This window comes from Eulemur rufifrons, chromosome 18, assembly GCF_041146395.1.
Source record: "Eulemur rufifrons isolate Redbay chromosome 18, OSU_ERuf_1, whole genome shotgun sequence".
Lineage (NCBI taxonomy): Eukaryota > Metazoa > Chordata > Mammalia > Primates > Lemuridae > Eulemur > Eulemur rufifrons.
Genome location: NC_091000.1, coordinates 32,731,129 through 32,751,586, shown reverse-complemented (window position 1 = coordinate 32,751,586; position 20,458 = coordinate 32,731,129). Strand labels below are relative to the sequence as shown.

The 20,458-nt window shown below is 38.0% G+C and overlaps 1 protein-coding gene across 4 annotated transcripts in view; it reads left to right on the top strand.

The window, feature by feature from the left end:
* Positions 1–9,771: 9,771 nt before the first annotated feature.
* The window catches only part of SLC10A7 (solute carrier family 10 member 7), a 208,712-nt gene continuing 198,025 nt past the window's right edge, over positions 9,772–20,458 (top strand). For 3 of the 4 annotated variants that reach the window (XM_069492941.1, XM_069492940.1, XM_069492942.1), the window contains exons 1-2: positions 9,772–10,177; positions 15,698–15,780. In XM_069492941.1, the coding sequence (XP_069349042.1) occupies positions 10,078–10,177; positions 15,698–15,780 (183 nt within the window). In that variant the 5' untranslated portion in view covers positions 9,772–10,077. Of the gene's footprint in view, positions 10,178–15,697; positions 15,781–17,259; positions 18,554–20,458 lie in introns of those variants that run through there. The other variant, XM_069492943.1, reaches the window with a different exon arrangement.

Below are 20,458 nucleotides of genomic sequence, written 5' to 3'. Positions count from 1 at the left end.
GATCTACCAATGATAAATAAATTACAGGGGTTAATTTTGAACCAAATACATCCATCTAAATTATGTTTCTATACATTGCCAGGTGACTGTGTATTTAACTTGTGTGAATGGAGCTCTACACTTCAGTGCCCTTATAAGCCTATACTGAGACTTTGAGAAATTCTTGATTGAGGGTGTGGCAGTGGCTTGAGTAAAAGAATCATGAGGGCATGAAAGTGTTGGTAAAGTCTTGGCAAATTATTACAGCATAGGCAGTTAACTTGAAACATATGGAAGCAACTAGGTGTTTGACTTTGAAACTAAGAATTAATAGAGACTAAATTTTAAACTTTTCACTTATTTTTATCACTCACTTTATCTTATTAGATATTTATTAGATTCACAGACACACTTGCCTGATATGTAATTTGTTACCTGAGCCCATACTTATCTCATTGCTATAGTCTGGATGTTTGTGTCCCAAAATCTAATCCCCAATGTGATAGTATTAAGAGGTGGGGTCTTTGGGAAGCGATTAGATCGTGAGGGCAGAATCCTCATGAATGGGATTAGTGACCCTATAAAAGAGGCTCAAGGGAGCTCATTGGCCCTTTCCACAAGTAAGGATGGCAGCAAGAAGGTGGCATCTATGAACTACAGAGAAAGCCCTCACCAGATGCTGAACCTCCTGGCCCCTTGACTGTGGACATCCAAACCTCTAGAACTGTAAGAAATAAATTTCTGTTGTTAGTAAGCTACCCAGTCTATGGTAATTTATTATAGCAGCCCAAATGAACTAAGACACTCACTCATCAAGGGAGACATTTACACTGTGTCTACATTACACGGTCATGCATATGTGACCCAAAACATGTGGTTTGGCTGTGTCTACACTAAACACTCAGGATATGTGCTACCAAACAAATGAATTGATAAGTCGATATAGAACTGAAACAAACAAATTTATCCAGGAAAATTTTAATTTCTGACACATGATATAATAACAACAAAAACAACTACACATATGTATCCAGAAATAATTCCCATTGCCACCACTCATTTTTATGCATGTATTCCTTGACAGGCTATATATTTCACATAAGTTTTTGGAAGCACAACACCATGAGGCACGTTTTTTATCAATGAAGAAACTGAGTTACAGAGATGTTAAGTTACTTGCCAAAAGTGAATGGCTGCTAAATGACACAGCCACATTTGAAAGCAGTTTCATTTATGCTGAATTACTTGAATAAATAAATAAATAAATGTAAAGCCCACATTTCTTCGCCACTCACATAACACCATAATTCTGAGTTTACCAATCAGGTCCTGATTAGGTAGAAAGGAGAAACCTGAATGAAAAAAAATACATTAGGTTTATTTATTTTATAAATCCTTTTTAATTGGTTAAAAAAAGTTAATTGGCTCCTTAGGATACTTTTTAAACATCTAGACCTTGGGAGCAGTTAAAGAATCAAAAAATACATCTTCTTTATCACCCACCAAAACCTAAGATAAATCTTGTGTTGGTTTTTTTTTTTTCTTTCTACATTGTACCCTCTGATTCTACCCCAATTGTTCAAGTCAGTCAGGTACTTACTATATCTCATAGTACTATGCTAGCTGGTATGGATGACTGTAGGATGAAAAAAAACACCCAATCCTTCTTCTTGAGAAGATTTTAATCTAGTTGTAGAAAGTATATACACAAAAAACTTTATGGTAACTGCAAGAAAGATGGAAACACACAAGAGGGAAAGATTACTTCTGGCATAAGAGAGCACGAAAGCTGTACCAGGTCTTCTTCGTAGTTCTGGTAAAATTCAGCTCTGAACCTACCTGGTCCACAGCTTTTTTGTTGTTGTTGGAAGATTTTTTATCATTGCTTCAATCTCGTTGCTTGTTATTGGCCCGTTCAGAAGTTCTGTTTCTTCCTGATTGAGTCTTGGGAGGTTGTGTGTTTCCAGGAATTTGTCCATTTCCTCTACATTGTTGAGTTCATGTGCATAGAGATTTTCATAGTATTCACAAATGATATTTTGTATTTCTGTGGTATCAATTGTAATATCTCCTTTTTCATTTCTGATTGAGTTTATTTGGGTCCTTTCTCTTCCATTTCTGGTTAACCTAGCAAGAAGTCTATCGACTTTGTTTATCTTTTCAAAGAACCAACCTTTTGTTTCATTGATCCTTTGTATTGTTTTTTGTTTTCAATTTCATTTAGTTCCACTCTGACCTTTGTGATTACTTTTCTTCTGCTGCCTTTGTGTTTCGTTTGCTGTTCCTTTTCTAGTTCCTTAAGATGTGTCATTAGATTGTTAATTTGTGATCTTTCTGTCTTTTTGATGTAGGCATTTAAGGGTATCAATTTTCCCTCTTAGAACTGCTTTTGCTGAATCCCATGAAAGTTGATAGATTGCGTCCCCTTTGCCATTCAGTTCAAGGAGTCTTTTGATTTCCATCTTATTGACCTAATAATTGTTCAGCAGCAGGTTGTTTAATTTCCATGACTTTGTGTAGAATTGAGTGTTTCTCTTGGAGTTGATTTCTAGTTTTATTCCTCTGTGGTCTGAGAAGATACATGTATGATTTCTATTTTTTTGAATTTGTTGAGACATATTTTGTGGCCTATAACATGCTCAATCTTGGAGAGTGTTCTATGTACTGATGAGAAAGTATATTCAGTAGTTTTGGGGTAAAATGTTCTGTAAATGTTGGTTAGGCCCATCTGTTCCAGAGTTTCATTTATGTCCAGTGTTTCTTTGTTTATTTTCTGCTTGGATGGTCTGTCCAGTTCTGCCAGTGGGGTGTTGAAATTCCTGGTAATTATGATGCTGCTGTTTATCCCTTTATAATCAACAGAACAAATAGCCTACAGAATGGGAGAAAATATTCACAAGGTATACATACAATAAAGGGCTAATGACCAGAATCTACAAAGAACTCAAGTAAATCAGCAAGAAGAAAACAAATAACCCTATTAAAAAGTGGGCAAAAGACATAAACAGATGATTCAAAAGAAGATAGACAAACAGCCAATAACATATGAAAAAATGCTCAATGTCATTAATCATCAGGGAAATGCAAATTAAAACCATAATGAGATATCACCTTACTCCAGTTAGAATGGATTTTATTAAAAAGTCTAAAAACAATAGATGATGGCATAGATGCAGAGAGAAAAGAAGGCTTATACACTGCTGGTGGGACTGCAAATTAGTCAACTTTTATGGAAAACAGTATGGAAATTCATCAAAGAACTAAAAGTAGACCTATCATTTGATCCAGCAATCCCACTACTGGGTATTTACCCAAAGGAAAAGAAGTCATTTTATCAAAAAGACACTGCACTCGAATGGTTATTGCAGCAAAATTCACAATTGCAAAGATGTGGAATCAACCAAAGTGCTCATAAATTCATGAGTGGATTAACAAAATATGATATATGTAAATCATGGAATACTACTCAGCCACAAAAAAGGATGAATTAAAGTCTTTTGCAACAATGTGCACAGAATGAAGTAAAACAGTGGAAAACAAGCAGGGGTGAGGTGAGAGGAGGGGATAGGCAAAAACCTACCTAATGGGTACAATGAACACTATCTGGGTGATGGGTACACTTATAGCCCTGACTCAAGTATTAGGAAAGTGCTCCTGGTAACCAAAAACATTTGTACCCCCATAATATTTTGAAATAAAAAAAAAATCACACAAACTAATTGTTTTTTCCTACCACACTCACAGTTAACAGCTATGATCAGCTATGTGGTTTATTTCCCCACACCAACCAGTTCTCTGACACCAGCAAGATATTCTATAATTCAATTTAATTTTAACACTATCTACTGGACTTAGAGTCAGATCCCACAGGTTAAAGGCAAATTCACAAAAGGCTGTCCCACAAGACTGTCCCACACTTCAGATGCCCCTCAAAAGTTTTCAGTCTACAGCGCTTCTGATCAACTGACCAGCTAAAAATCAGAGGTTCTCATGACTTCCTCATTGGGTTCAATTATTTGCTAGAATGGCTCAGGGAACTCAGGGAAACACTTTACTTACTATTTCTAATTGATCACAAGGGATATTTTAAAGAATACAGATGAACAGCCAGATCAAGAGATACATAGGGTGAGGTTCAGAAATGTCCTCTGTCCATGAAGGAGCTACTATCCTCATGGAGTTGGGGTGTAGCACCCTCCTGGCACATGAATGTATTCAGCAACCCAGAAGCTCTCTTCATGATTTTGGGCTTTTATGGAGGCTTTATTGCATAGGCATGATTGATTAAATCATTCACTGGCCATGAGTGATCAATTTAACCTTCAGTTCCTTCCCCCACCCCCAGGTTAGGGGGCTGGGACTGAAAGTTCCAATCCTCTAATCATGTAGTTGGTTCCCTTAGCAAGCAGCCTCATCCCTGAGCCTATCCCAGAGCCCCCAGCCCCCAGCCATCTCATTAGCATACAAGAAGATACTCATCATTTTAGACATTCGAGGGGTTTTAGGAGCTGTGTGCTAGAAAATGGGGCACAGACCAATATATATGTATACTTTATTATATCACAATATCACATAACCCCTATTCTTCCATCATTAAGGTTGCCCTTTCTAATTAACCATTTTCATCAGCATATGAAAATGCTCTATCACCCATCTTCAAAAGAAGAAAACCCTCTGATCCTCATCCCTCTACACTTACCATGTAATTCCCCTGCTCATCAGAATAGTGAAATTTCTTGACTAAGTTTATGCTCACTGCAGGCACTTTTCAACTCTTTCCAATTTGGCATAGGTCCCAGTTATCTATTGCTGTGTAATGAATTACCCCCAAATTTAGCAACTTATAGCAACAAACATGTATCATCTCACAGTTTCTGTGGGTAGGAAATCTTGGCTTGGCTTAGTTGGATGCCTCTGGCTACAATCAAGGTGTAGGATGGAGCTGCAGACGTCTTAAGATTTCACTGAGGGAGGACTTATTCCAAGCCTCAGGTCCTGGCTGGCTGTTGCAGGGAGATATCATTTTCTTGCCACATGGGCTTCTGTGTAGAGCAGCTCATATCATGGCAGCTGGCTTCCTTTAGCAAAGGAGCAAGGCTACAGATAAAAACCAGACAGAACTCATAGTCTTTTTGTAGCCTAATGGAAGTGACATCTGATCACTTCTGTCATATTCATTATTATAAGCAAGTCAGGAAGCTCATCTACACTCAAAGGGATACACAAGGGTGTGGAGGTAGAAACCCCTTAGAAGCTGCCAACCACAGCCTCTATGCCCACCTTTCAAACTAAAATTGCTCTTGCTGAGGACACTTACAACCTGTATGTAATCAAATCCTCTCAGTAGCATTCACCCCAGATGGTTGCCCCCTCCTTCATGAAACTCTCTCCCTCTTCTCTTCTGTGATTCCACACTCTCCTGATTTTCTTCTACCTTTCTGGCTGTTTCTTTTTCATCTTCTTAACAGCATCCTGATCCTGTATCCAATTTCTTTCCTTTTTTATCAACATTCACTGCTTAGATCATTCAATCCCACGGCTTTAAGTACTATCTATATGCTGATGGCTACTAATGTATGCCTCTAGCCTAAACTCCTCATCTGATCTCTGCACTCACACATTAGCTGCCTTCTTGATGTTCCCAGGCAGATGTAGAATAGGTATCTCAAACTATGCAAGTACAAAACAGAGCTCATGGTTTTCCTCAAAACCTGGTGTTCTGATTTTTAAAAAATTCCAGTTTGATGATGTTAGAACAACAATACAACACAAGCCCCAAAACCAAAATAAGCAACCAACCAACCAAACAAACAAACTAAAATCCCAAGGAATCAAGAGAGTTTAAACATATCTTTTAAAACACAGTGTATAAATGTGAAAAGATTTATTCAGTGGTATCATAACTTATGTAATAAGGATTTTTTTTAACAACAGAATCATTTGAGGCATATTGAAAATTTTGCATACATGAGATCTATGCTTAAAGAAAAGCTAAGCCATGTTATATGTTCAAGTAGTTTTTTTATTTCATGGGTTCTTTTTTCTTTTTTTTCTTTTGCTGTGGATATATGGAGTATCACAGTGGGATCAAAAGATGAATCAGATGTGGAGCCTTCCTTTAATGAGTTTACACTGTCCAGAAGGGATAGAGATAAACTGCTAGGGAGTTAGAGAACAGAATGATTCTTTCATAACTGGGAATGATCAGGAAAAGCTTCATGGTGAAGAAGACATTTGTGCAGGGGCTTAAAGGCCTGGTGCAATTAGATTTGGACTTATAGAAATAGCACGAGCATTCCTGGGGAATCACACATCACTTAGAAAAATTACAGAAGCAGGAAATCTCACTTTAGATTGCTAGAAGCGGGTAACCGAAGATCAAATTGGATATGTAGATCAGGATATGTTAGAATACAGAGTCAAAGCCTATGGTTTTCATAATCCGTTGTTGAAGAATCCCAGAGCTACAGCTTGAGTTAACTCCATTCTTATGAGATCAAACCCCTATTTTACCTGCATTCTGAACAGCTCTATTTACATGTTCCAGTGGCCCTTGAACTCAAGATGTATAAAACTGAATTTAAGATTTCTTCCCCAAATCTTCTTTGTAAAGATTTGCTGGTGAAGGGAATGGCACCAGCATCTGTCAAACAAATTCTTGGGAGTTATCTGCAACTTTCTCTCTGTTCCCCTATGATAACTGATAGTTTACTTTTGATTCTTTCTGTTTAACAGTTCTTATACTAATTGCCTTTTCCAGCTCCATTGGCTTAGTCACTTCTTCCTGAACAATTTTTTCCAGAGACTGCTTCTAAAATAATCCCTTCAGCAAAACTGAAGACACCACTTGCTAGCTTAAAATCCTTCAGTGGCTTTTTTACACTATTTAATAAAATCTAAATCCTTTACCACAACATGAGTGTTCTCATGTGATTTGAACTCTACCCAGCTCTCCACCTTTGTAACAGCACTGGGCCCTCACTGACTGGTGTTGTCACACTGGTCTTTCAATTGTATGAAGTGTCAAATTCTTCCTTGCCTGAGCAATAGTTTCTCTCACATGTCTATTCATCCTTCAGATCTCAGAGATGCCTGTCTTCCCCAATCTAGATTATTCTAACATCCTGTTTTTTTCCTTCCACAAATCACAAGTTGTTTGTATCTGTTTTCTCCACTAGACTATAAGCTATTTATTTTCTAGGTTTAGATAGACAAATACCATTTTGTTACAACTGCCTACAGTATTCAGTACAGTAACATGCTGTACAGGTTTGTAGCCTGGGAGCAATAGTCTATGCCAAAGAGCCTAGGTGTGTAGCAGGCTATCGCATCTAGGTTTGTGTAAGCACACTCTATGATGTTTGGACAATGATGAAATTGCCTAACAAAGCATTTCTCAGAACATATCCCAGTCATTAAGTGGCACCTGACTGTATTTGTTGTTGTTGATCTCTTACTATGCCTAATATATAAATTGAAATTTATCATAGGTAGGTATATACAGGAAAAACCATAGTATATATAGGGTTCAGTACAATTGGCAGTTTCAGGCATTCACTGGAGGTCTTGGAAGGTATCCCCTGAGGATAAGGGGGACTGCTGGAATTAAGTTAAGGATCTTGAGAGATCATTTAGGATTATCAGGTTGGGCCCTAAATCCAAAGACAAGTGACTTTATAAAAGATACAGAGGAGGATGGATGCAGAGAATGGAGTGATGTGTGTCTAGAAAGACACAGAGAAGAGAATGTGATATGAAGACAGAGGCAGAGATTGGAGCACTGTAGCCACAAGCCAAGGAATGTACCACCGGAAACTGTCAGAGGTAGGAAAGAGTCTCCCCTAGAGCCTCCAGAGGGAGTATGGCCCTGCCAACATCTTGATTTTGGACTTCTGTCCTCCAGAACTATGAAAGAATAAGTTTCTGTTGTTTGAAGGAATCCAGTTTTGGGTTATTTGTTACAGTAGCCACAGTATTAATAAACTAACATAGGCCTTAACAGAATAGAATTCAGAGTGCCTTATATTCTTTTTCTTTAAGTACTATTAAAAACAAAACAAAAAATCTTTCTATGGGTTGGATTCTGCTCTAAACATATCAAAGAGTTCTTAGTAAAGAAGAATTTTTGAAGTTTTAACTTTATAAGTTAAACCAGCTCAGTTTCAGTAAATATGTTTAATAATCTTTTAATACAAAAGTATCCCTTCAATGACTCTTTAACTTACTAGGAACTATCATAAGAAAATAATTGTGTTGTAAACTCTCTTTCATGTATCTCCACTTATCCTGTGACTGCCTGATAATTAACATCAAATTTTATCACACCTCATTTGCTTCTCTCTTTTCAGGATAAATTGTTTAATGTCATCTGTGTCTCCCTATCAAGTTCTTTTTATCTTGAGATTAACTTTTCTTTAAGGTGCTGGATGAATAATTAGATGACACTTGGTACTGTGTAACTTACAACTGGTAGCACAACTGCTTAAAGTGCCTTGGTTTTTGGATAGCAAGTCACGTCATCAAGATAAAGTTAAATTACACAGAGGAAATTACATGACAAGTCTCTTCAAGCTTTGAATAAATTCAGAATTAAAGTCTGGTATCGCTAAATAATCCCTTCCAAACCTTAAGTTCCACATTTAACCATTTAAATGGCAGATACGAGGCTACTTCAGAATGTCACATACTATTTTATTTCTTTCCTTATTTTGTGCATAATAAGGAGAAGTTGATGCTACTTCAGGGTCTACCGGTAAGAAGTCCATTTATGAAACTTATCAATGTCACTGGTCGACACAAAACATTTCAAGGGGGAAACTGGAGGACGGATAAAATTTAGCACGTGGGGCAAGGAAAGGCAGGACTCCCCTACATGTCAGACTCGGTCCCTCACCACTTTTGCTTTGGAACCCCTGACGCCCTTCGCAGAGCTTTCCTGTCGAATTGGGTGGGTCAGCTCTGGGGGTCAAGCGAGACTGGGCGCCCGCGCGCTCTCGGGACTCGCCAGCACAGACCTCACTCCGACCACGGGTAGCTCCGTTGGTGGGAAGGGGACTTGAGCACTCACTCACTGCCCCCAAAGGAAGACCTGCCCCCACGCTAGCAGTTCCCCCAACTCCCAGCGGCAAGTGTTGACCCGGGAGCGGAGGGGATCTGGGCAGAGCGCTCATCTCAGGTCACCGACCTGGCGAGGTCCGGCCCGCCCTCCTAGGGGTCAGAGGACGCTGGAAAGCGGCGGTCCTGCAAACTTGGGCGTCTGCCCGGGACCGATTTTGCAACCCATTCCCGGGCTAAAGCTACCCCGAAGAGGCAGCCGCTTTCCCGCGCCGACGGCCGAGCGCGTCTAACTCCGGCCGCTGGGGCTGGGAACCCGGAGACTGAGAGCGGCCTCCCCTTCCCCCTGCGCACACGTCAACGGCGTCGTCGGGGAAACGCCGTAATGGCCCGAAGAAGCGCGCCTCAATAAAAACCTGCGCCGCGCCGCTGCAGCTCCAACAGAGAAATCCCTGCCCCAGGCGCTCGCCAGCCCTTCCCGCGGGCTCAGGGAAGAGCAAAAGAGAGGCTCTCCTTGGTGATATACTCCAGAGGCTCTGGCGGCTGTGCTATAAAGGTTCGGTGGGGCAGGAGCCTGGATGAAGCCCAGTGGCTGGGTCGTCTTATGACTCTTTCCCGCACTTGTCATTCAGAAGGTTCTGCAAGTCTCGGCGGCGGTGGCTCTACCAGCCCCAGCCAGCGGCTTCCCTTCCCCGATCGCCTGCGCTTGCCAGCCTGGTCTAAGTCTCTGTTTCAGAGTATCTGCCCTTGCGAGCCCGCGGCCAGAGGTGCTGGGGGCGTTGGTGCGCGTCTATTAGGAGTCGCGTGGTAGTGATGGCGGCGCTCAGTGAGACTTTCCTGTCACTGGATACTACTACTCCCAGCCCTTCTCAAAGCCGCCGGAGCAACCCCCAGGTCTGTAGTTTACTAGTGGCAATTTGACTTGCTCCGCTGCATGTCTGGAGGGACTGAGGAAAGTGTGGAGACGCCCCGGGGATTGCGCGATCGCAGTTTGAAAAGAAAAAAAGCCAAACAAATAAACAAAACCCACCCACCCTAACAAACATGAGGCTGCTGGAGAGAATGAGGAAAGAATGGTTCATGGTCGGAATAGTGCTGGCGATCGCCGGAGCTAAGCTGGAGCCGTCCATAGGGGTGAACGGGGGTAAGTGTTGCACCTCTCCGGCTCCACCGCGGTTCCCACTTCAGAACTAGCATGTGAATCTTGGAAAGGAGGGGCAACCGTAATTGCCAAGCGCTTGCCGATCTCAGGGGCACTGACCAGCCTTTGGCCCTTTTGCTGATTTTCTAATTTGCCAACCCCAGAGGGAACTTGTAATGAGGAAAGGGGCAAAGGGATTTAAGCGCAGGTAGCCTTTTCCGCGAACAATGACTCTTGTCAGTGTCAAGGAGTGAGGTTACAGAGAATGAAACTTATTCCTCTTGCCTTCAAAGTAGCATCCTATCCCAAGGGACTCTAGCTTGCCAGGAGTTCCTTATCTATCTTGGAGTGGACTTCATTATCTAGTCTACTTCCGACTCCTCCTCACCCCTACATTAAAAAAACGTGGCGGAAAAAAAGAAACAACGGCACCCCCGCCCCCAACTCAGATTTTGTGGCCCACATGTTGGAGAGTGATGATTTGCTGCAGTTGCTGGCACTCCAGAAACTCCCAAGCCGACTGACAAACTCCCAAGCCGACTGACACGTTGCACTTTTTCATTACAGGACACTACTTCCGTGTGCTGCCGGGATTCAGTTGCTACACTGGCAGTCTAACAGATACAGCCTGTGTTAGACTGCGTGGTGTGTATTTTGGCAAGGAAACGTAGATGGGCTAAAAACATACTAAAATTTCTGAATAGCAGGAGCTTTGTATTGGAGTGATGGGCACTGGTAGGAACACTAAGAAATAGTAGCTTTTTATTCTCCCCCCACACCTTTGGACATTGTTGTCCTACTTTTCAAAAACATTAATTGAATTTCTTCAATTCATTCGTCTTTTGACCTTGTTTGTCAGTTTTCAAGCTTATTGACAGGTTTAATACATGTCATACAGTGGGGCAAATAAGGACAGAGGTGAACACACAGTCTTTTTACGGTAGAAAGTGCTCATGAGGATACTAGAAGTTATTTGTACCTTTTTGTTAAAACATGATGGAAGTGAATGATCTCTCAGGAGAATGGTAATGGTTCCTTCTCTTGACTGCCACCCTGTTCCTCTATTTAGAAGTAGCTTTTGGGAACATTTTAAAAGGAATTACTTAAACAAAGATTGTGGAGATTAAAGCTTTTTTGTTTTAAAATTTTGTTCTTCTGTATACAACTTACTACACAATGTGTTGAGTATATGCTCTGTGGGAAGAAAGATTGTTGAATGCTGAATCATTTCTCTAGGGCTTTCCTGCTGAGGCATGTATGAGATAGATTCTGCAATCTTACTTGTTCCCTTGGACTCTGCTTATTGAAGTTTTGGTACATTATTGTATCTTAGAAATATTGTTTCCTATTTCACTAGTCCTTATGTCATTAATATAGGATAATTCATTCCTTTCTTTAATTATAAAAGAGTAGAATGTTATGAGCTGGAAGGGACTTTGAAAGTATTTGAAGCTAATATGCGTCTTTTACAGCTGACAATCCTGAGTGAAGCCCGAGGCCAGGTGAGTTAGGTTAAGTTAGCTAGCTTATGGAAGAGGAACCACTGGAGACCAGGACTCCCCCTTATTTCCTGCCAGTTGCAAAATCTATATTAATGGTTCTGGCAAAAAAAAATTATTACAAATGAATAACCATTATCAGAAAGGGCTCTATGTAATAAAGATATTTTCCACACCCTGATTTTTAGCCCAAAGGAGCAGAGCAAAATCAGCTAGTATTAGACACAATGTACTCATACGATTTCTTTGATAGTTGTCTATGTGTAAAAGTTAGATTTTCTGAAACCTAAAGTTAAATGAGCAATTGTTTGTATTTCCTTTATAGGCTATGAGGCTAAGTTACTGATACTTTGTTGCACTTTGAGTTGACCGTCCCACCTGTAAAACCTCTTAATAAAAACAAACCTCCAAATAGTACCAAATCACACTTTCACTTGTGAACAAGAGTTCTCTGACAAGGAATTTGGAGACGAGAGACTTTATTCCAGTGAACAATTTACAAACCAGGGAGACACACCCTTTGGTATCAAAGAAGGTGTTCTATAAAACAAGGAGAAGGGCCAGGTTTTATAGCAAAAGTTCTCACCCAAGGTACCCAATCAGATCTGTTTATGAAAATACAGGATTGAAACTTGCTTAGTTCTGATTGATCAATATAGCTAAGTCCTGATTAGTTGAGGTGGGTGAACAGCTCTGAAAGTCCCAAAGATAAAAAGGTGTGAGTTTTTAGGGAACTCATGGTATGTGTGTGGTCCTTAGTCAGCAAATGGCCGCTTGGCTCTGTTTTAAATTTAGGCCCAGTTAGCCCTTAGGATCCATCTTGAAGGATTGGCTCTTTCAGGTTCACATTTGTTCACACTCCACCTTAAAACAACAAAAATCTAGGAACAAGGAGAGGCTGTTGAAAGTATTACTGTCATATCCTGCTCTTAGGAGTAGTCTAAAGCGCCTGTTTGGCTTGTAACTTTTAGTCAAAAGGTTCCATTTATGGGCTTTGTACACTGGTAATGTGATTTGTAATGCATTCACATTGACTGGACAATTTTCAATTGAACAATTTTTTAAACATTCTTTTAAATAGGAAAAGTTTTGGTAGTTTTCAGTTTGTTGTTAAGATGCTCCCTTCACCTTTACCTGGATTAATACCTTAATGACTACACTATTTTTAAGTATAAGACTTGTATGTTTAAAGTATCACACATACATGTGGTCTGACCTCCCTTTTAAAAAAATCGTTACAGCCAATTGGTGAGTTAATATGGCCGGAAGTTTATAGATAAGGGAACTCTAAATTAGAGATGTTGAATGACTGTCCAAATGGGCAAAAGTATAACAGCTTAGATAATTTAATTCTTAGTTCACTGTTCTTTTTAATAAATTAAATTTCATTGTTAAAATATATAAAAGAAGGTTGAAATTAAAAAGCTATAGTAGATGTAAATATGATAGTCTGTTCCAATGTGACCTACGGAAGCCCTGAGCTATTGTACACTTTAGAGTTTAAGAGAACTGAATACCGTGCTATTCTTTCTTGGGAAGAGAAAGGTTTACTTCTTTGGAAGTAGAGAGTAAGTTTTTCATTTCCACCTGCATCTTAACTTAAATTATTGTTGTTAATAAAACATTAATCCTAAAAAGAAAACTGCTTTGTTTTTCCATTAAAAAAACATAACCAGAAACATGCTGTAACCTTAAGTATATTAGCATGAATATCTTAGAATACCTTAGATTAGGTTTGGAAGTGAAATTTGCTTTGGTGATGAGTGGCTTTTGTGAAATGGTAATAGTTCCTTGCATTCTTAAGTATTCCAAAAACGTTTTCGTTTTTTCCTCCCATTAAAAAGCATGGGTTTTGGAGCGCAAAAATTGTTTCATTTTTTATGGCCAATTTTTCTTTTGATTGTGCTAGCCCATTCCATTTTGTTGATAAACCTTTTTTTCTTTTATGTTTAATGGAAAAGTAAAAACATATTTCCAGTTTGAGTTTTATAGCCACCTTAAAATCTGAATCTGGTTATTTTAGTGACTTGGTGGATATAGTTATTAGCTTGGGGAGGGGACACATCATTTTTATATCTTATAATAGTTTCAATGCTCACTGCTGTGCAAATATTTACCAGGTTTTTATTTTAGCCCTAGGTGACTTCTTATCTACATTTCCAACTTGGGGTGATCTGTTAGCCTTTCAGTTGATTATGTCTCAGAGGGGACTTGGGTTTCTCTAAATCAAAATTAATTACTCTTTCCTCCTAAAAGGTGCATTGTAGGTAGCCCTGGAATATCCTTACCCATCTCCTTTCATGGATTAGAGTTATTTTGATGTGCATCTAATACAGAAGATGGTATTCTCTCAAGAATTTAATACATTAAAAGTCATGAATTCTTCCATTGAATTAATGCCAATTAGTTAATAGTTATGCATATTTATGTATGTGTGTGTGGAGTGTGGGTGGAGTTAGCTTCTTAAAAAGGCAAGTTGGCCAAATAAGGTAGATGCATTAGCTACCTCAAAGAAACATGCAATCCAAGTACGTGCCATATGTTTGCTGTGGAGAAGCATCTTTGGATATGTCCCTGAGCTCTCATTTGCTACCATATTGCTAACTCTAACCCCTCATATTGCACCCTTGTGGGTGGAACTACAATGAACAAGAATAAGGTCTCATAAAAAGCAAGGGATTGGAGGAAAATACAAAATGATATGAGTTTTAAAAAACAGGTCTTTTAAAATTCCTGGGAAATATCTTCTTCCCAAAGGAGCTAGATGCCTTGACTTTAAAATCTGCTCCTGAATCACTCTTGTCAGCTGTTGAAGAAATACTTCTAAGTGTGAGCTGCTGAGACAGATTCACTCATGAGTATAATGTATCTCTTTATAACAGCTTTTGAATACCTTCACTGCTCCCAAATGTAATGCCTTTTGCACTTGCCTTCTCCCTTTTGCTCCCTTTTTTCAGACCTCAGCAAAATGATTTGCGTAAATGCCATGCATATTAAAGAATTTATTACAGTGTTTGAGGACATCTTTGTTTCTTTTAGTCACTGTTGTACCTCAAATGCCTAAGACATAGTAGGTCCTCAATAAATACTTGTTGAATGAATAAATGGTGATTTTTCTTGAGCTTGGTCTTCTGTCCATTTACTGGGTAAGTGGAGGGTTTTGGGTTGTGTGGGAGTTGTGATTGTGGTCTTGTTGTTTTGCTTAGAGGATGTATTAGTTTCTTAGGGCTGCTGCATTAAATTACCACAAACCAAGTGGCTTAATGCGACAGAAATTTATTCTCTCACAGTTCTGGAAGAAGTCTGAAGTCAAGATGTCTTGCAAAGGCTCTGGGGAAGACTTCTCCCTTGCCTCTTCTAGCTTGTGGTGGTTGCCAGGTACCCTTGGCATTCCATGGCTTGTGGCAGTGTAACTCCAGTCTCTGCCTGTCTTCATGTGGTCATCTTCCCTGTGTGTGTGTCTGTGTCCAAATTCCCTCCTTCTTGTAAAAGTACCGGGATCATTGAGTTAGCAACCATCCTAATTCTAGAAGATGTTATCTTAACTTGATTACATCTGTAAAGACCCTATTTCCAAATAAGGTAACATTCACAGGTTCTGGGTGGACATTAATTTTGGAGGAAGACACTACTCAATCTAGTATAAGAGGGCTGAATAGAATGTCAGGGATGAGTCTCTTCTTTGGGTTCAGGGGTATTTTGATTGTTATATAAGCACTGATACCATGATAGATACAATTAGGACCTGTGTTGAAGGATGTTACCTGCATGCTCTCCTGTGTGCTGCTTCTTCTGGTCTGAGGATACTGTGCTAAACCAGACAGCTATGATCCTTGCCCTTTGGAAAGTCCTCTCTCGAGTTAGGCTGCATCACACGAAAGCTTACCTCTGTCAGGAGAGTAGAACACTAGGGGCAACCCTAAAACATAAAGGACCATTTGTTGTCTTGCCATAGATTCTTCTTTTATACCAACGTATCTACTGGAATTTTTTTTCTAACAGAAACTCATTTTTCTCTTTTTAGGACCACTGAAGCCAGAAATAACTGTATCCTACATTGCTGTTGCAACAATATTCTTTAACAGTGGACTATCATTAAAAACGGAGGTACTATCACCTATGGGGCACATGAAAAGCAGGGAGAAAAATTTAATTGATACTTACTTGAAATTTCAGGGTCCTTTTGTAAAGCCATTTATAGCTATAATTTGAAGGCTTCACTATAACAGAAGATAACTTGGACTTCAAGTTATCTTAAAGAACGTGTGTCCTTGTGTGCAAAGTACTTGTGTTTCGTTTCTACATATGCATATTATGAAAACTTTATAGTTGAGCAGTATGGACCCTAAGGATGTGGTTATAATGAGTATGTTTTTAATACGGCAATGGAACATGAAGCATCTTCATGTCTTCTTCAACTTATGGTGGTAACTACAGTGGTGCCTGCTATGCTTGGGCACAGTTGAGCTGTTGATGTTTAGTTTTGGTTTCTGTAACTTCTGCGGATCATCCTTTTTTCCCAGGACTCATGCTGTTCAGTATTGCTTATTTTGTTATAACTTTTAACTAATTTTTATTTTTAAAAAACATATTCTTCCTTAATATATCTATTAAATATTAATAATTAATAATATTAACTAATAGAATATTGGTATTTTTCATGCAAATAACAATTTTATACAGACAATATGAATAATGCTATTTACTGATGCAGGTTTCACTAAACATGGGATTCTCTTTGAAGTAAAGAAATCCAGACATTTTTACAGGGGGGGGAGGAATAAGTAGGACTTATGATTCTCTTTTGACTTACAATGGAAGAAAAAAAGAGGAAAAATACCCATTTACTTTTGAAGAAATTACGTAAAGTTATTCTAACATGCTCATTCTTATGTAGACAGGAAACTCTTACTATAAGAAGGATTTTTTTTTTTTGGAAATGGCTTTAAAAGTTAAAATTCTGGTTCAGTGTTATTTCTTGCCTTTATTTATTTTACTTTCATTTTCTTTTAAGTGTGATTTGAACGAAGACCAAATTTAGTTGACTCTTTCTTAGCTCACCCTCGTAGCAACATGGAAAAATATTATTTTACTAAATTTATGTCTTCTGTAGCTATCAGGTTGGTATAAATGTTTTTGTGGGTATTTTTTGATGCATGTAGGATTAGTATGTAGTGTCTACAATAAATTGTATCTCAAGAATTCTAAATATTCTTGCTAATTACCTGCTCTTCTGGAAAAAACTGGCATAGGATAGGATTTCCTAAATATGTCAAATTCCAGTTTTTGTAAACAATATTGATATGAAAGGACCATGATTAGTGCTTACAGGGCACAGGCTTTTACTGTCAACCCCTGAGTTCTAATATTGGTTCTTAAATGTGGGACAGAGTAATACAGAAAGATAGTTACCTGTAGGTCTTCCTGCTGGCCTTGGCTAATGCTCTTTGTGGAGCAGCTGCCTTACTCAAGTCCTCTACTTGGGACATTGCTCTAACTACGTCCCCTGGTGGCTGCTTAATGGCTACAGCTGTTACTTATGACATGGGAAAGCTGGCAAGAGACTTGCTTTCTCTCACTCCTTAGCTTCTTACTTAATGCTATTCTGTAAAGCGGCCAACTTTGTGGGATGCAGGAATTAAAGAAGGAAGAATGTCACAGCTATCAGCATTTCTCTAAGGACCAACTTCTTTTGTAAGCACCTAAGAAACATTCAGAGTCATTCAGCTAATTTGGATGTAATGATGAAGTGCCTTGATCTCATGGTTTATCATGGTATCTAAGTAACCATTAAAGCCATTTCCTCCATCAAAGGCCCTTTTCAAACTAATACATTAAGTCATTTTCAAAAGCCATTTAACTTAAGATGTTCTAGATTGCATCATTGTGTACTATTAAATCATCTCTAAGCCCTGCTAGTTTCCTGGGTAACCTAACTTACTAATTAGGAAGTAGCAGTCTTGTTATTTGTTTTCTAGTTAATAATCCTAAATTAATTTCAGCTGGGACTATGATTTATATATCTTACGGGTCCTAGGATAGTGCATTTTTGCACACAGAAGACAGTAAGTTATTGAATTGAGTTTATTTGGAAGCATTTGTGTTGATCCCATTCAAGTTTGATTTATATGGAACATTTCTTATGGTATTACGATACATTGATTTAATGATGTGTATTCTAAAATTTGTTTTACTAATTTATAGAAATTATAAAGGACACTGTGCTAATGCAATGCCACGTCTTCAGTTTTATGACATTTGATAACTCATTTTTGAAATACCTGTTGAAATTATGTTATATTGAAGTGAAATATGGTCACATTTAAAATTTATTTTATATTTAGCTAACTTCAAACCTACAGTTTCAGAGTATTTGTCACTTAACAGACTGTGGCAGGGTCAATTCACTTAAACAAATACCAATTAAGTGCCATGGCTACAAGGCACTGTACTTGGCCTGGGGTTGGAAACAAAGATGAGCAGGAGACTCAAGGCCTGAAAAAGGGTCCTGAGTAGGGCAGAATATACAGATTTTTCTTTATTTTTCTAAACAGTTTATTGTTTTTTAATCTCATTAGCTGAAAAGTAAATATAGCACATTCTTAACTTTAGGCATATGCTGCTTGTTTCAAGCCCAGAGCTATGAGACTGACTCTCAGAAAGTGAATCAGATAAAGGTCAAATAAGGGTTAGAAGGGAAATTGGTATGTAATGAAAATATTTCTACGTCCCAGTCAGAGCCCTGGCTTTAAGCAATTCTTGATGCTGTCAGTGAGACTCTGGTATAATCAGTACATTATGTGGAGTGTCTCCTTAAGTTTATTTTAATGGAATTTGACCTGTATTACATGTGAATAAACAAAATGTTATGCAGAGGCAACTTTTCAATTATTCATGATGGCATTTATTTGAATATGTGGCCCTAAATTCTACACAGGTATATATAGAATAATACTATTTTGGATTTTATAGGGTTTACTTGCTTCTTTTCTATTGTTAATTTATTTCATCTTTATGGTTGTATGAAGAAGATGTGGAAAATAGATGACCCTGGGTTTTTTGTGACAATCTTGAGAAATCTTTATTAGAAACACTTCCCCTTTGTTAAGGAGCCCCTCATGGCCCAACATGGTAGGTTGTTGTGACTCATTTTGCTGGGTTCTTACTGTACCACATTCTGATGCAATGTCAATTTCTAATTATCATTTATTAAGTCAGCTAGCATTTTCTATCTACATCTTAGTTTTTATAATTTTGTCTGATTATAAAAATGGTATTTACTCATTATAGAAAGATTAGAAAGAATAAAAACAACTTATTAACATTCATGTGTTTTTAGTCCTTTTTTAAAACATATTTTATATATAGAATATTTTAAAAACAAAATATTTATTTTTAAAAATAAAATTGTATATGTATGTATTTGTAAACACTACTTGCAGACATACACACATAACATATATAATCTTACGCTATTTTTCCATGTAACATTGGATAATAATTTTTCATGTAATTTAATATTCAATTTTTTCTTTACTTATATTTTATAATAAAAATAAATTGTTTACTTTTATGAACATATGATTTATTTACATAGTTCAGAATCAAAAGGTACAAAAGTATATGTATGATAAGTCTTCCTTTTACCCCTCCACCAGATATCTCGTTCTCTTCTCTGGAGATAACCCATGTTAGCAGTTTCTGTGTACCTTTCCAGAGATACTGTATGCAAAACATACAGATGTGTATCCCATCCCTCTACAAAGTGTAGTATTTTATAATGTTTGGACCCTTGCCTTATTTTATTGAAAAAACATCTTGTAGATTGTTTCATATCAACACATAAAGAACCCTGTTTCTTTTTGTACACCAAATAGTATTCTATTGTATAGATGTGTTGTGATGTGTTTTACTTGTCCTTTATTGATGGACATTCAGGTAATTTACAAGGTTTTGCTATTACAAACATGTTGCAAAGGATAACCTAAAAGTATGGCATTTCCCACATTTGGGAACATATGTGAGGGATAAATTCCTGGAAGTGGAATTGTTAGGTCAAATGATATATGTAGTTTAAGTTGTGATAGATATTCCAAGTACCTAGAATGGTGCCAGGTGCTCAGTAAGTATTTTTTGAATGAAGGAATGAGTTTCCAGATTGCTCTCCGTAGGTTATGCCAATTACACTCCTATGGATAAAGTAGAGCAGAGATCCTGTACTCCCACAGCCTCATCAACATAGTTTTTCATAGCTCATAACATTCTGGTTATACTTATCTAATTCTCCCTTATTTGGACATTTAAGTTGTTTCCAGATTTTGCTTTAATAGATAATGCTGTGACTGTGATGATCAATTCTGTGTCTAAATGTTTGTAACCACCTTTTATATCCTTGGGATAAATGCCTAGACATAAAATTTGGGGGTCCAAGAATGTGAATTATATTATAGTCCTTGTCATACATTCCCAAATTGTTTTTCAAAAAAATTATGCTGTTTTCTATTCCTATCAGAATTATATGCAAATGGCTTAGTTACAGCATTCTGGCTAATCATTTTATTATGATTTTTTTTTAAACTAAAAAATACTAATATTTATTTGGTATTTATCAAAACCTTTGAGTATATATAAATGAGATTTGGTTTCAAGACTGTCAAAAATGCTCTGAATTTCTGTTGCTCAAGTTTTATCTGGGGTGGAACTTTAAGAATTCTGATTCATTGTAAGGATGGCTTGTTTTTTTCTTAGGTCTAATCCAAGGGCCTAATGTGGCTTCTGGTCGACC